The 15,903-nt window shown below is 43.5% G+C and overlaps 1 protein-coding gene across 1 annotated transcript in view; it reads right to left on the bottom strand.

The window, feature by feature from the left end:
- The window catches only part of ADAMTS2 (ADAM metallopeptidase with thrombospondin type 1 motif 2), a 312,175-nt gene that overhangs the window by 57,998 nt on the left and 238,274 nt on the right, over window positions 1–15,903 (bottom strand). The window contains exon 4 of the mRNA XM_019506186.1: window positions 2,913–2,996. Within this exon, the coding sequence (XP_019361731.1) occupies window positions 2,913–2,996 (84 nt within the window). The remainder of the gene's footprint in view (window positions 1–2,912; window positions 2,997–15,903) is intronic.

The raw sequence follows: 15,903 nt of genomic DNA, 5'->3' as shown, positions 1-15,903 counted from the left end.
ATCAACAGTGAAGAGGAAGATCATTGTTTGCCCGACGTGCCCATTTGGGGAAGAAGTGAGGACGAAACGCCCCATGGCTCACAGCACAGGGTGAGGTGCAGCCCTTGCAGGCAAGTACCTCCTGACCCACTCGGGGGGGGCAGGGCCCGGGCAGAGTCTTGCCGCCACGTGCCCCATGAAGCATCAGCTGGTGCGGCACAGAGGAGGGCAGTCACCAGCTGCTGGCAGACTAACGGGGGAGTAGGGAACAAACTAGCTCTCGAGTATGTCTGCACCATGCCACGCAGACCCACTTCTGAGCCACAACCTGCTCCCTGATTTCTCCAGGAGTGGGGCAACTGTGTGCCACCCTCCTTCAGATGAGATCTGAAAACCAGCTAGACCTGATCCTTCTGGAAAAAAAACAAACATTGCCTCTCTCATGCTCAGTTTATGCGCAGAAGCGATAATTTAGGTGCGAGGAACGTGTTAGTTCAATCAGGCTCCCTGATACTTCAACTCATCAGATAGTTTCAAAATATTAACACAATAGAGCAATTTTCTCTCGCTCTCACATGGAGCCTCTACTCATCTAATTAATAAAAATTTCAAGGAACTTGCATTTACTGCTGTGTTTATTTTAAAATATTAAAAACAAGTGCACTTCAGTGACCGCGGTGCCTTCAGATAACTGCTGTTGAAAAGCTGGTTGCTATGCAACCTAAAGTATTGTCCATATTATCCTCACCAAGAGATGACATATTGTATGAAATAAAATAATCCTCTTTAAAAAACAATACAGTAAAAAGCTGGTTTTGGGGGGCAGAAAGGGGAGCTTGCAATAGCTCAGGGCTCTCTTGCAAGCTCAAAAGAAAGACGGTGTCTCTCTCCTACAGCTACATACCATCAATTACTGAGCCATAATACAATTGTGATGATTAGTGACATGGCACGGGTGACAATACATATAAATTGCTTGGAATAGAGGAAACAAGCCTGAAGATATCAACTCTAAGGTTTCTTAAGCAATAGTTTACTCAAAGCAGCTGCTGGGATGATATTTCAGAGAACGAAGCCAAATAGGCCATTTTACCCAACATGGTCTCAGCCTGTACTTGTCCCATTTGTCCAAAAAAGCCCTTTTATTTTATTTCACAAGGAACATTTTAGTGTTGGTGAAATAAGTTAGATGGGAGGAGACAAAGCATCTGTCTGCAGAGGCAGAGGGCTCAGTTATACCGTGGGGGAAGCAATCCCTGCCCACCCATCCCTGCTCTATGTGCGTCAGCTCTGGCCATGAGGTGGGGAGGATGCCCTGGGGGGTGTCCCTGGCACTTTGCTCAGGATCTCGGGTCCTGGGGTGCACGACAGCAACAGCCACATTTTCACAGCCCCACTCGGCAGAGCGGGTGGAAATTACGGTATAATTACATTGACAACGTTTGTTTTACGCTTCCAGAATGGTGTGAAGCGGCTTTGACGTGAAGCAGAGGTACGGTGCTCCTCACGGTGAACGTGGCAGCTCAAAGCCACCCCCCAGAGCAATCCTTACACCCTCTAGTTATGTTGGATCTCAGCTTTCCCCTCCCTAAGTGTATGGACCATGGAAATTGTTTTACAAGGTGGCAGGTTCAAACTCTTTTCCTCTTAGCTCACCATTTTTATATCACCTCACTTGTCCCAAAGCAATTTAAAAATATTATGCCCTGTTGGGAGACAGGAGAGAGAGCGTATCACTGCTTCCACCTACAGAGCAGCTCAGTTGGAAAGGGGAAGGCCAAGCAGTGGGGCAGTGGCATTGCCCAACTAGACCACAGGGCCTCCTACCTCCCCGTGAGCTCGCTCCTTTGCTCCTGTAAATCAGCACCAATCTACTGGGTGCGGCTCCAGGGAAGCCGTTTCCACCCCCTGAGTTGACCCTCCTTTTTATGGACACTATTTAGATTACCTGCCCCACCGCAGACTTGGCACCATGGAAGAGCGTCAGTGCTCACACAAAGGGATGCCATGTTTTCTGGTTCTACCTGGAGCAGCTGTGGGCACCGCTGAGTGCAAGAGGCTTTGGCAATGTTCATCCCCAACCAATGAAAGTTAGAAACGATGTTATAACTCTGCTCCTGTTTCCATGGAATTAGATGTTGCTCAGGCAAAAAAATGGGGTAAAAGTACTAAATATGTTAAAAGCACTTCACTTCCAAGCCCATTTGCCATCTTAGTGTCCTCTCCTGGAGGTTTGCCTGAAAACAGCCCCTTTCCATGGAAACAGCAAGGGAAGATCTTGGAAGACCATGGAAACAGCAAGAGAACAGAAAGGAACATCTGTAATTCTTAATGTGGGTTTGATTCAGCCAAGTGCTGAGTTCCCTGGCTCCAGATCAGAAATGCACATATTTAACTTTGAGCACGTGTGTAGTCCCATTAAAAGTTAAGCACAAGCTTAAAGGATTTGTTGGGTCAGAGTCAGGGTTCAGCAGTGTGTGGAATAAACCCACAATGCAATTATTATATTGGTATAGCCATATATTCCTGCTTGCTTATATGCATTCATGCAAACAGTCTATATTGCATCCCTCTAGTAGCTAAAAGGGTCACCACCCACAAAACTTGCCAGGAGTTATTCCAAAAAGACTAGGTAGTCATACTGCCAAACCAAAGTGCTAACTTATACTGACATAAGTAGGGGGGAAAAAATTTTCTAAATCTCAATTATTTGCCAGCATGAAGTATGTATGATAAACGACAAGTATAAACATGAGTTCTCTATCATACATTAATGTTACATTCATAGACATATAAAGGCAGTGTATCTACAGTTTATATATATAGTTGAAAATATATTAAACTACGGTATTATACTTCACAAATGAATCATATAGTTCATTAAAATTTCTCAGAGACTTTGAGCTCCATTATTTAAATGAGCCTTTACTTACTTTCCCGTAGCTCAGCAGGATTATCCTCACCAAGACAACGTTAATGTGAGCACCTAAGGATTCATCGTGGTAGATTTCATTAACCTGCGAGAGAGCATTGACATGTTTAATAATGACCCCGTCAATAAGTAATTATGGTAGTAATGATGAAACATAACCTTCTTATACACCGTCTCCCAGATATAGATCATTTGTGCTCATTAGTAAAAAAAGGGGCATTTCTGTTGAAGTGAGAGAAGACTCTTTCTTCCTGAAATTATGGGGCCCTTCTATAGAGGCTCCATATGGACCTCAATCAGGAAAGTTCTTGAAGTCAATGAGCATTTAAGTAGATGGTTATGTGCTGTCCTGAACAGGAATGGACTTAAACACAAGCACAAGAACTTTTTTGTTTTGGGTAATAACTGACTGAAATACTCCCAAGGATGAGAAACCCAGTACAGCACCATGTTGGCACAACTGTGCATCAACATTAATCCAATCTCAAACTATACAAGCAGAGAAACACCTACAAAGTCCTAACAACTATGACATATTTTTGTGTTACTCATGAACAGAGACAAACCATTTAGGTGCACCAAAAAGAGAGCTAGGAATATTTTAACGGCATGAAATACAGACATACCAGGAACATACAAGAACTAGCACTCCAAGCAGCTGCAGAAAAGATAAACGGTTAAAGACGCTGATTTGGCTAATCTACGATGAGAGAAATGCAAGATCATTATGGCCAACTCATGTGCTTGAAAACGTCTTTTTTTTTTTCTACTTTACAAATCGGAACAAATACATAAATAAATATCTGGAAGGCAAGGATGTTCCCTTCTGTCTTCGCCCTGATCATTTTCTTCCAGTAAATCATGACTCTGAGCTACACTGTTTCATGAGCTGGAGACAAATGTCATCTGTTCTAATTATGAGAAATATATAAATCACAAAGAAGTTCATAAGTTTAAGTATAATTTTATTAAAAACAAGATTGCGAAAACATTGGATTTGTATCAGTGGGTGTAGCTCCTTAGGGGACTACATCAAAGCACAAATCACGTCTGAGCTCCAGAGAAATAATTAGATGCTGCAGTGTAGGGTTGAATTGATGTCGCTGCCATCATGGTCCAGGAAATACGTGAGAAGCAAGAATTTTTGCGGGTAATGTCTTTTATGTATGGTTAGGATAGGTATTTGGGTGAGACCTGAGGAAGGGTACTGTGCTATCCTACAGTTTCACTTCTCTAGGTCTATCCCAGCCATGCAGTTGGGCCCATAAAAGATATCACCGCAACAGTTCTTGCCTCTTGCACAGATTCTTTAGTGCAAGTTAAAAAAAAAATCATTAAATATTAACTGGGAGTTTTCCTGCATGCTGGGTACTACTTACAGAAATAGTATCTTGACATTATGCTTCCAAATTCAAGCTTAGGCACCTAATTTTCCCAAGTTGCAAGCACCCAACCTTCTCCCAGGCAGTGATTGAGATCCGCCTGCTGCTCATTGCCCTGTGAAAGTTTGGTTACTTATTGGTGCCAAGATGTGAATTTAACCTCCTTTATTTGAAAGGTGTGGCTTTCCTTCCAGAGACTTTTATAAAGGCAGATTACATGCTAGGCTATATTCATACACTTGCCTTTAAACAAACCATTTACTCCGAGCAAAACTTGTGTGCTAGCGTTGCTTTGGGCTCTTTACGCCACCCACTCAAGGGCATTATCATCTTGATGCAGAGATACTAATTTGCCTCTTTGTGCATTGGGAAAAGAATACATGCGTCACTGATAATGATCTGAAATATGCACTGTGTTCCATATAAAGCCTCTGTGCACAGGGGATAATATATATGACATGTAAATAAGCATTTACTTGCTTCATAATTTATAATCTGTATGGTCACAGACTCCTTTCTCATTGCTTTCCAGAACCAAGCCTCAGCCTTTTCTAACAATAGTAGAATAATATAGCAACTGTATCACAACTATGTGCCAAAATAAAACTTGGCGTGAAAATGCTGACAGAATAATACTGCAACACTGCTTGACAGTTCATGCTCGGAAACTCCCGCTCTGCCTGCTCTGATGAAGGAGAAACCCTGCAGTAACCCTGTATTGCGGGCACGCAACATCTTGCCGGGCACGAATCAGGTAACACGGCATGCTACTGCGTCTGGCACTTCAAACAGACACGCAGAGTGCGACTGAGTTACAGCTGTAGGAACCATAACTTTGAAATTATGGACTTTTTACTCCTGTGTGGGAAATGTCTACCCATATATATCCTAGAGCTTGTTGAACGTCTGCCCAATGGGAAACTCCAACGTTTCAAACTTTGTTTTCATTCCAAATGGGGGGAAAATCCCCAAATACTCTGAAAGATCCCCTGGAACAACATGTTCAAAAAAAAATTATTTCAGGTAAATGAAAAAATTCAATTACAATAAAATTAAAATGTTTCGTTCTGATTTCTGAACTTAAATATTTAAAATACAAAATAAATTTTGGAATAAAAAAAATCATTTGAAATTAAAAACATCAAAACTTTCTGCTGAGGTCTAAAGGGAATGTGTTGACCTACCAAAATACTTGTTTCCATTTTTTTCCTGAAACATAATTTCATTACAATTGGCACATTTCCATACAAAATGGCATTTGTCAACAGCAAAAGTTTCCATCAGGAAATTTTCAGTCTGATCTATTAACAATTTTTTGGCACTGTTTGCCTTGATTCGCTAAAAGAGGGTGGCTACTGGCTACACAAGACAACACACTGCAATAAATGCATACTTATTTTCATGTATAAGCTAAATGGCATCTGCTTGTTTCCATGTGCTATTAAAAATGAGATCCAAGCGTCTGAACACTGAAACAGATGTGCTCTCAAATGCTTATGAGAACTGCATATATGAAAAGATTCTCTCTTAAACTAGAGCCTTAATACCCCACCTTCCTTATCATTACCAGGACTGCAGTGCTATCTAATGGAATTCATCCTGCGTAACACATTACCAGCTCCGGGTCTCCGAGGCCTTTGCTCAAACTTATAACAGCTAAATTAAAAGCAGACAGAGTCATTTCAACATACAGCCAGCCAGATAGAAAACATAAGCAATGTATCTAGCTGTCCAGATAAACGCATGTAAACTTGAATCCACTTCTTACTGATTTTGTCGTGATGTAACTCCATTTACTTCAGTGGAAACATCCCGGTTCATACCCACGTAAGGGAGATCAGAACTGTGATTCCTGCCTGTCTTTACATTGGCGAGGATCAGATCCTTAAACGATGGCAATGCAAAGGAAAAGGAAGCAGGCAGGCAGCGTCTCCGACTCAAAGCTCCTGCACTCCGGGGCTTTGCATTCAGACGTGCACGGTGATCCAGCATTTAGAGAAGGCAAAGATGTTTGATTCAGGCATCTCAAAGAACTCAAGATTGGGCATATTATTTTGAGGGAAGGTCTGATAAGTCACAAAACTACTAAAGGTCACAGACCATTTTTCTATTATCTAACTCTATAGTTTAAGTGACCGGCAATTTAATTAAAAACAAGACTTTTCTGTTCTAATCTTCAGGGAAGCCTTGGGCTACGCATTACAGATAGATGCTTCTCCTCCAAAGCCAGGTTGGCACAACTGGTGCCCTCTGTTAGAGAGATGGGCTGTATTTATTTTCCCAGTCCAACTCCCCTTGCTTGTTTTATGGTTTTTCGTAAGAAACTTGAACCAGAGACTGTAGCTGAGCACAGCCTGAACAAGCCAAGCAGTTGCAAAGGATGCACTATGCTCTGTTTATATTAGCTTCAGGAAACACTGATAGGTTTTTAAAGTGCTTACCACAAAGAGGCTCTAATCCTGACGGGGGCTTTTGAGTATTACTGCAATATAAATAAATAACAACACCAGGCCTGCAGCTTTGCAGGCCTCACTACAGGTCAGGGGAGCTGCAGATAACTTTGCAGGATATCCAAGTGAATGGTTTCCATGTATTTTTGAGATGACCCTCAATAAAAGCAACAGCAGCACAGATATTATGGCAAGTAATGCACAGACGTATTTGTACAGTTGTAAAGAAGCTTCCCGATTAATGAGTCATGGCACACGTTACATGCGCGCGCGCACACACACACATAAATAGAACAACCCACTGCCCCCTCAAACTCACTGAACACAGACCATCAAAAGCCATCAGAAAATAACTAGAGCTAGGGACAGACATTCAAAAAGCCTGAGCCTGAATTGATTCAGTCTTTGCAGGTTAGTCTAACCTGGCTATGCTGAATCACTTTGTAACTGCACAGACATCCCAGAAATGTAGGCACATGCCTGCAGTGGCTCAGGCTAGAAGCCCAGGAGTGCTAGAGCAGCCCTCCCTTCCCTTTCACAGGGCTGACCTGATGGGGGTGTGGCCAGGCCCAGGCAGCATTTATCAGCATTTTTCACCTCATCAGAAAACAAACAGCCTCTCTCATTAGTTCAAGCTCTTCTTAAACAATGAAGGAATGGAGGGACATTACCACCTCAGGTTTGATTAGCTCCAAAAAGCCCTAAGCGGACACTGCTGTCTGCTACAGCACAGACTGTAGCCAGCCTGTGGTCTGCTAGCTAATGCTGTGCATCTGTGTAAGGCAGAAGGGACAGGGGATCCCTGCTTAGCAGGGAGTGGGGAGGGGAGGGGGAAAGTAGGAGGGAGCAAGGCAGATGCTGCTATGCCTCCAAGTCTCTGCTGGAGCTACAGCCAGGGAGCAGAGGGGAGGGGCCAGCCCTGCTGTGGAGCAGAGAGCCCTGCCCAGCCCAGACAGTTTGCTGGGATGCCAGGGGAGTCTGGCTTAATTTAAACCAGCAAGGTTCAAATCTGTCAACCTCAGCTGGATTTGAACCAGCATCACAGTGCATCACATCTGGCCACTTTCAAGATACTGCAAGATCCAATTTATTCATCTGATGTTTCAATACTGCAATACGCTGATGCACTCAAGCCACTCAGCCTTCCTTATTATAACCAGAAACTACATATGCAAGTATCACCTTTGCAGTTATCCCTGTATTTCTGCATCTGGGGACAGTGTGGAGACAGATGTCAGGGCTGCATCCATTGTAGCAGAGGAGCTACCAGCCTGCTAGGATACAAGAACTCCAGTCACGTCATTTTTAGGACATGGCCTACGATGCAGTTTATGCATCTGGATTATAACGGTTTTATCTGGAGATACTGGGTGGCTGGAGGACCATTATTGCCTGTTTCTGCATAACATGAATGCTTGTTTTTAATTCTGGAACGTGAAGCCGTGGTGTCAGATGGAGAACAAACCCTTTGTCCTCCCCGCCCCATCCTGGCATCAACATTATTTTTCTGTTTTCCTTCTCAAACGGCACCACCACTTTCCATCTCCATCTCTTTTCCTTGTGCATTTGAGGACGCCAAGCGGACATCTCCGACATGAACACAACTTCAATGCAACCCCAGCAGGAATACCCTGCTGCTTGTCTCCCTGATGGATCAAGCCGGCCAGAGGGGGGTTGAATGACTTTCTCAGGGCCATACTGTAAGTCTGTGGGCAGAGTCCATGACTGCCATTCCCCTTCTTTAATCACTAGCCTGCATTCTGATTTCCTCCGAGAATAAGCCTTTTTTCCCCTGCAAATCCCTGTTCATCATGAGGAAAAAAGAATAATGAAAGCACACAACACTGATGAAACTTAAAGGTCAAACTGTGATCTCAGACTGGGAAAAAATCTACTGCTCTCCTCGAACACAGAGGCAAGGGGGACATTTTGGAAATACTTGGCAATGCGTACTGCAAAACTGAGATTAGAATTTGGCATTTTGTATATAAATATCAGGTTGGCAATTTAATGTACCTTAGCCTGAGTGAGAGTGCAGTGGATAAGACTAAATCCAAGCTAGCTGCTCCTGATCAAAATGAAAAACAATCCACAGAACAGATGTGTTGGCAAGCAACTAGTTAGCTTAGTATTACAGGTCTCTATCTCATCTTTGACAGTAACTTCGGCTTTAGAAAGGTCATAGGCTTTTTTCTAGCTTCATGACCAATTTATTTTGTTCAGTTCCTCCCTTAGGCTTTTTACATGCCCTAGCTTTTAGCTTGCAAACAACAGCACGGAGATGTTTCTCTAAAGATTATAAACTAAGTTTTGACCACAAGAGCCTAATCTAAATGGAAGCAATAAACAAGGAAGATGGGTGAACCTCAGAGATTTGGTTCAGCAAAGCATTCAAAAATGTGGATGCCTGTCAAAAGCTTATCTAAAATACCCGTTGCACAAATGGAGTCGCCACCGAAATCCCTGTGCAATCTCCATCCTTCTACGAGCTGCTGAGGATGGGTCCTTTGGGTAGAAGGCCTGGTAGCCGAGTGCCCGGTTTACTGTATTTACTTTGCTGCCTTCAGAGCACTGCAGTATGCCATTCGTCCCAGAAACCCTGCGGGGCCCTCACATCACGAACATGGTGGGAAATCAGGATGCCTAGCTCCTACTCCCCAGACTTTATCAGGAGGATCTGAAAACATGCTCAGATCTACCTGAAATGGTGCAATTTCTGTGGGACTCTCCTTTTGCGTCTGTGCAGCATCCAGAAGCATAAGGCCCCATTTTCAACTGGCCACAAAACGCCATGGTAAACTAACTAATAACACCTGACGCTGAGACACTCCAGACATTAAGAGAAGTCAGACCTGGTTCCAAACTTTCTGATAATGCTTCACCTCAAGATTTGGGGTGAACTTGTTTAGCCAAATGCTTTGCCTCATCCCAAATGACCATGCCAAAATAGCTGTTGTTTGTTATGTAATCCAAACCAAAGCTGCTCGGTAACAAAGGACAGGGAAACTAGCCCACTACATATGCATATACGAGGGGCAGATGAAGAACAGAATTTGATTAAAAACACAGACTGAGGAAGAGAAAGAAAAGCAACAAATCTGGATTGTTTAGACTGGCTTATTCTTCTTTGGCACTCTGCAACCTGAAATGGACTGCCTCCATTAAGTGGCTTAGACGGTTGTCAGTGTGCAGAGGGGCAATATGGTGCTGAGATAAGCCTTTCTTTAGAAAACACCCCAACCCAGATCTTCATCTGTTCTCAGATTACACCTAACCAGTGACACCAATGTGAGATTTCCAGTAAATTGGTCCAAGATGAGCTGAAAAACTGTCCAGTCTGGGCAGCTGTTACTTATGGGAAGTGGTCAAACGGGTGAAGAGAGCAAGTTCTTCAAAGTAGCTTAAGTTTGCATACGCACAATCACATTTCATTGGAGGTCTTAACTGACCTTAGCTTTTCCCAGGTTTGCTAGTTGCTATAAATTTCCAATATTATTCATAACAAAAATCACTCTATTTAACGATAAGGAGAAGTACATAGCTAATCCAAACCCCGGTGTTAAAAATTACACTTCAAAACCACGGTGGAAACAAAATTTCTAAGAGGTTAGAGAATAACATTTCCCAAAAGATCCACTGGACATCAAACTACAAACACGACTTCTGTACTTTGGCAATCAGATACCAAAAAATCACCATGGCCACAGTCAAAGGCTGTACGTCTTCCAAGTAAAAGATATGAACAGAGTAACAGTGGAATGATTGTCCATACACGCATTGAAAATACATACAACCTGTAAGTTCATGATGATACACAGCAAAACACAACGTTGGAGCATCATTTGTAAAATTGTTAAGAGTCTGTTATGACTTAGGGAGCATTTGCTGAACTAAAATGATTTGAAATAATGGGTATCTTTGTATGAAGATTATTAGATTTTTTTTTAAACTACACGGATCCAATCCTTTAAAGTACTACAGAAATATACTTCCTGCCCTAAAAATGCTACTGAATTTAAGTATGATTCTGGGTACAGAACATGCCATTACTTCAAATTATTCAACTGCCATCCCTCCCCCCTCTTCCCAACTTGAATTAGACAAGTTGCAGGATTTCATCAGCCGGTTACAAAACGATGATATTTCTGCTCTTTCCACTCATTTGGGATGTGCAATTTTATATCTGAAAATCTTCTTTCTTCATTGTGCAAAGTTAAATGTGCTAAATTCTTACACATAATAGCAGTATTATGTGCATCCTATTAAAGAGAAAGGGTAATATACTGAAACACACCTATGGGCCAGATTTTCAAAGATATGATAGGTGCCTAAAGACACAGCTATGACACTCAGCAGATTTTTTTCAAAAGCCCCTAGCTGCCTAAATCCTATGGATGTTATTCATTTGACTGAAAATTCATGCCATTTGTTCACTTCCAATGGAAATCAGTAGGACTTAAGCTCCCCAAGGGCTAGATGTTTAAAAACTGTTAGGCTCTGAATGCCTGCTGATTTCAGTAGGAGTCAAGTACGTAAAAACTTTTAAAAATGAGTTTAAGCATCAATGCTACTTTTGAAAATAGGAATTTGGCTCCTTAGTCACTTGGGCCCAATTCCTCAAGCATATGTAGATGACTCCTATTTAGGTGCCTCTCTCCCATTGAAACCGATAGCCGCTAGGTGCCCCTCTCTGAAGCTTAGGGCCTTAGGCACTTTTTACAAATTTCTGATCAAACAGATGTATAGTAGTACAAAAGCCGACTCCTGAATATTGCAATACATCATGCAATACAGGTTTTGCAGTGCAGTTTTTCTTTGGGTTGCTTTTAAAAAGCGTTTCTTCATAAAAGTCTGAAATCAACGGGTGTACACAGTTTCAACACAAATACTTGCAAAGACATTTTAAAGAGGAGACATGCCAACATTACAAAGCAAGATGCTTGAAACAAGGGTTGAATACTTGTAGAGGAATGAAGAGAGTCAGATACACTGGGACAAAGAGGAATTAATGAGCCAATGCCAGGAAAAGGCATGACTTTTAACAAAGAACGCAGGAGTGGCAGATTTGAAGTTGAGATGATAACTCAAGGTTGTGTTCCGGTGGCTGGCAATGACCCTCGTGGACGGCTATGCTGAAAACATCTCGAAAACCATCTGATTTCATGAGACTGAAATCTTAAAAAGTGGGAATCTTGTGAGGACAGATACACTAACTAGATTTTTGCCACTTCAGGCCATCTCTTATCCACCAAACAGTGTCTTGGGTTCTGGATGTGAACCCAGACTCAAAATTGCAGTGTGGGTCTAGAGGAGGAAACCCTCTCCATCATCAGCGGTCAAGGGACAGATGAGAGAAAGAGCTGCCAGAGTGATGTATTTTTAAGGACAGAAACACCATCACCAGGCATGCTGCCAGCCTAAATGGGCAACAGAAGCAACATTAACCTGGAAAGCATCTTTTTTCTTAAGCAGATTATGATGTGATTTTACCATCTTCAGCCCCAAGGCACTGATTAGCTACCTGTGTCAATTTTTTTCTACAATACCCTATTAAATGAGAAGTATTTCTCTCTTTAGTTTTATGTGGAATACTATTTCTTTCACAATAAGCAGTAAGGGTCTCCAGATAATGGATTTCGCTTCTTAAACACCTCCCAAAACCACAGTGAAAATGTAAAATGATATGGCTCGTCAGACTTGGAACATTTAATGCGGAAGTGAAATGACCCTTCAGGTTCTCACATAGATTCTACAGCAGCAAGATACCGAAAGTCTCTATCGAGTTACTCTGCTTGCCTCCAAGAAGTCCCGTTTTCCAGGTGATCACCGTATGCAGTAGTTACAATAATAATTTTGAAGGTCACTTATGTCACCGATGTATAGGCGCGGTCTTTCGAGAGGCAGAGCTATTTGCAGGAGAGTGCTGTACAGGAAAGAACCACTTCACGGTGCACAGAAGAAAAGAGCTCATGTACCAGGCAACAAACTGAGGGTTTTCAGCTGTTCAGATGAAGGGTTTGAAGAGGTTCCGATAGTGTCGTGGGGCGGCATGGAAATACATGATTTTGTAAGAAGAAATGTGGAAAATAGCCTGCTTCGCGCTGTTAAAACTCCCGTAGCTTAGTCAGGCTATAATTGGCTGCAACTCAAAGTGTGAAGAATTCTCTGGCGTTTGTCTCCACTGGTTATGGGACTGTGACTTCATTTCCAAATTATGGCATAAATATCCGAGTAGCTATTCAAGACACCCTAGGCCCTGTTTTTTCTTGCTTTATAGCCTTTAGGTGTGGACTCCAACATGCCACTTAGCCAGCGAAAAACAGATTTATTGAACAGTCATGACATTGGGCCCAAAAACTTATATTGTTTTGTTTGGGCTGGCGGCGAAGCCCCACCCAAGCTCTCTGGGAAAGGTTAATTCGGGACAAATTTTCTGCTCAAATCACTTGCATGCAGCGTAACACAGCCAGAACATAGCCGGAGCTCCTTCTTTCCATGCTCACGATATGGCAGGTTAACAACATGCATATGGTGGTACCCAGTCTCTCGTTGGACTGCCTTCGCCCTCCCCTGGGTCACACCCCAAAGAGTCTCTCACTTGTGTGCACATCCATCCAGAGACACCAGATCTCCTTTATTGCTCTGGCTGGCCATCAAGCTGTCCTGTAGCTTCTGCTATAGGTCCAAGAAGCTACTAGGCTGTCCATAATCTGTTGGGCTTAGTTTTTGTTTTCCTCTCTGCACACCAAGCACTGCTTGCAGGTATAGTAGAGCAGAGCGAGCCCCTTGGGCTCAGAGGATTTTTCAGCCCCTTTCTTCTTTACCAGGGGAAAAACATGCCCCACGCACACAGGATGTGGCATTTGCCTTTCAGGAAGGTGCTCAGCATGGAGGATTCAACTGCATTTATTTTTTTAGAAGCCAGGGGTCTTGATTTCTCCAGTCATCCAGTAACGATTTTCATCTGCCCAACATGGCTCTTTGTAGGTATTTTTGGAGAAAGCTGATGCTATATTCATTCATTCGTATTCATTCATAACTCAAGATGGGCATATGCAATACATGGAAGGGATTGCCTTTAGGGCTTCTCAGATTGTCATACATTTCATAATATTCATTTCCTGTCCTGTTTTACATCATGAGCTTCATATGCTGCTCCACTGCAGTGGGTAGTTAGTTCCTTGGTATTCACGGTTAAGTGTCACTACATCTCTTTCTTTGAAAGACGCACCAAGTAAATAACACCAACAGTTACAACATAACTAGACAGAGAAAGGTCATCCTGTCCATCTTTAATTTCTCTGCATCCTCTGCTGACCATGATAAGTTTATATTTTGAATCTCTCTGTTTGAAAATGTCAACCACTAGAGTTTCAACTACCATGTGTCTAGACCTGCCCTGCCGGGGTGAAATGACACCGTCTTTGCCAGACCTCAGAGCTGTTGCTGCAGATGCTATAGGTGGAAGTGCACTCAGTGGGAAATGCAACATAAAAAAAAATGTTTGCACAGATGCAGCCAACACTTGGCTTAATTGGTTTGTTGTACTGTCTGGTAGTTTGGATAAATCAATTTGCTGTGGTGTTTCAGTTATCTGTGACATGTAAAGGGTTTACTGAAAGGATGTCTTCCACCAAATTCCTTAGTGCCGAACCGCCTAATCTACAGGCAATCCCCACTTAGCGCTCTTAATTGGTTCCTGAAAAACTGAGCATTAAGCGAAAGTTTGTGATGACTCAAGATGGCGACCACAAGCGTTTTTAATGACCCAAGATGGTGACCATGAGCATTATAACAAAAGTCGCTGAGTGCTAAGTGGAATCGGGTATCAATTTAAAATGAGCGTTACAGCGAAACAGCGCTAAGCGACACCGTGTCAAGCGGGGGTTGCCTGTATTCTGTATTCTTTAGTTTCATTCTCTTTCCAGGGGAGTTGATAGCAAAATGTCTTTCCCCTCGCTGAGATGAGGGACGAGCCAAAATCACAACCATTCATATTACTTGAAAATCTGTTAGGCATTTGGTTTCACATGGGTTAGGGCTACAGCCCTGCGTGCTAGGTTGGGTGCGCAGGACAATGTGGGTCCCAATCCTGGCTCATGCGGGGTGGATGGGGCAGCACAAGGCCCCAGGACCTGATTCCAGCTGGGGCGGGAATGGGGCCCCAGAGCTCAACCCCAGAGTGTGGGACCAAACACCACTGTTTTACTTGAACCTCCTGTATACCACCACAGGTCCAAAATGTGTAGTTAAACCTAAAGCAGTGAAGTCTCCTTTTTCTAGGAACAGGGAGAAATTCCCCAGTCTCATGGCGGAGTCAGGAGATGTGAGTTTTCATCTTCCTCTTGTACATACAACAATTAAAAGATCTTTGGGAAAATCAGCAACCTCTCCATCCTGCGGCAGCAGTGCCACAGTGTTCACTGCAGCAAAGAAGCAGCGATTTGGCCCAACATCACCTACAGCATCTTGGCACTGCAGTAAAGGGCCCCGGGAACTGGCAGAAATGTGAGAGAGGGACGAATAGGACTATCCTGACGGCTCCTCAGAAAAACCCCCCAGAGGAGGGCCCTGCCTCCTGAAGCCCTGGGAAAGCTCAAAGCTGGCCATTCTTCGGACCTCTAGGCAAGAACATTTCTCTCAGGCCTCAAAGAGACACGAATCTACCTCAGATCTGAGAACAGAAGAACCACTGCTTGTGCCTGTGGCGGGTGCAGAGATCCCACCTCAGGAACACAGCTGGGTATTCGTATCCCTCTGCTGTTTCCACCATGCGAGGCGGGCCAGTAGGGGGTGCTCCTGTGTTGAGCCGCCCACCTTCCTGCGCCCGACCACCTTCCAGGCTCCGAATGCCTCCCTAGGGGCGCCTTATGTCCGGCCGACCCCTCTCCCAGAGCACACTCGCTAGTCTGGGGGTAATGTGCTGCCACCACCCCAAGAATGGACTGTCTCGCAGCCCTGTGTCCTTGGGGTAACACAGGCCTAAAGTCCCACGGGTACTCGACCCAGTACAGGCACTTGGGGTACTTCCCCAAGTCCGGGGGCAAAAAGGTATAGTCTCCCTTAGTCCACAGACCTAAGGGGTCTCTTAGGCATAATTTAGACCCACCCCTCAATAAGTCTCCCACACCAGTCAAAAAGGAGAACTTTATTGATTACA

Source organism: Gavialis gangeticus, unplaced genomic scaffold (genome assembly GCF_001723915.1).
Source record: "Gavialis gangeticus isolate Ggan-Ray unplaced genomic scaffold, GavGan_comp1, whole genome shotgun sequence".
NCBI lineage: Eukaryota > Metazoa > Chordata > Crocodylia > Gavialidae > Gavialis > Gavialis gangeticus.
Note: the sequence above shows the minus strand (reverse complement) of the source record. Positions and strands in the feature narration are given on the sequence as shown.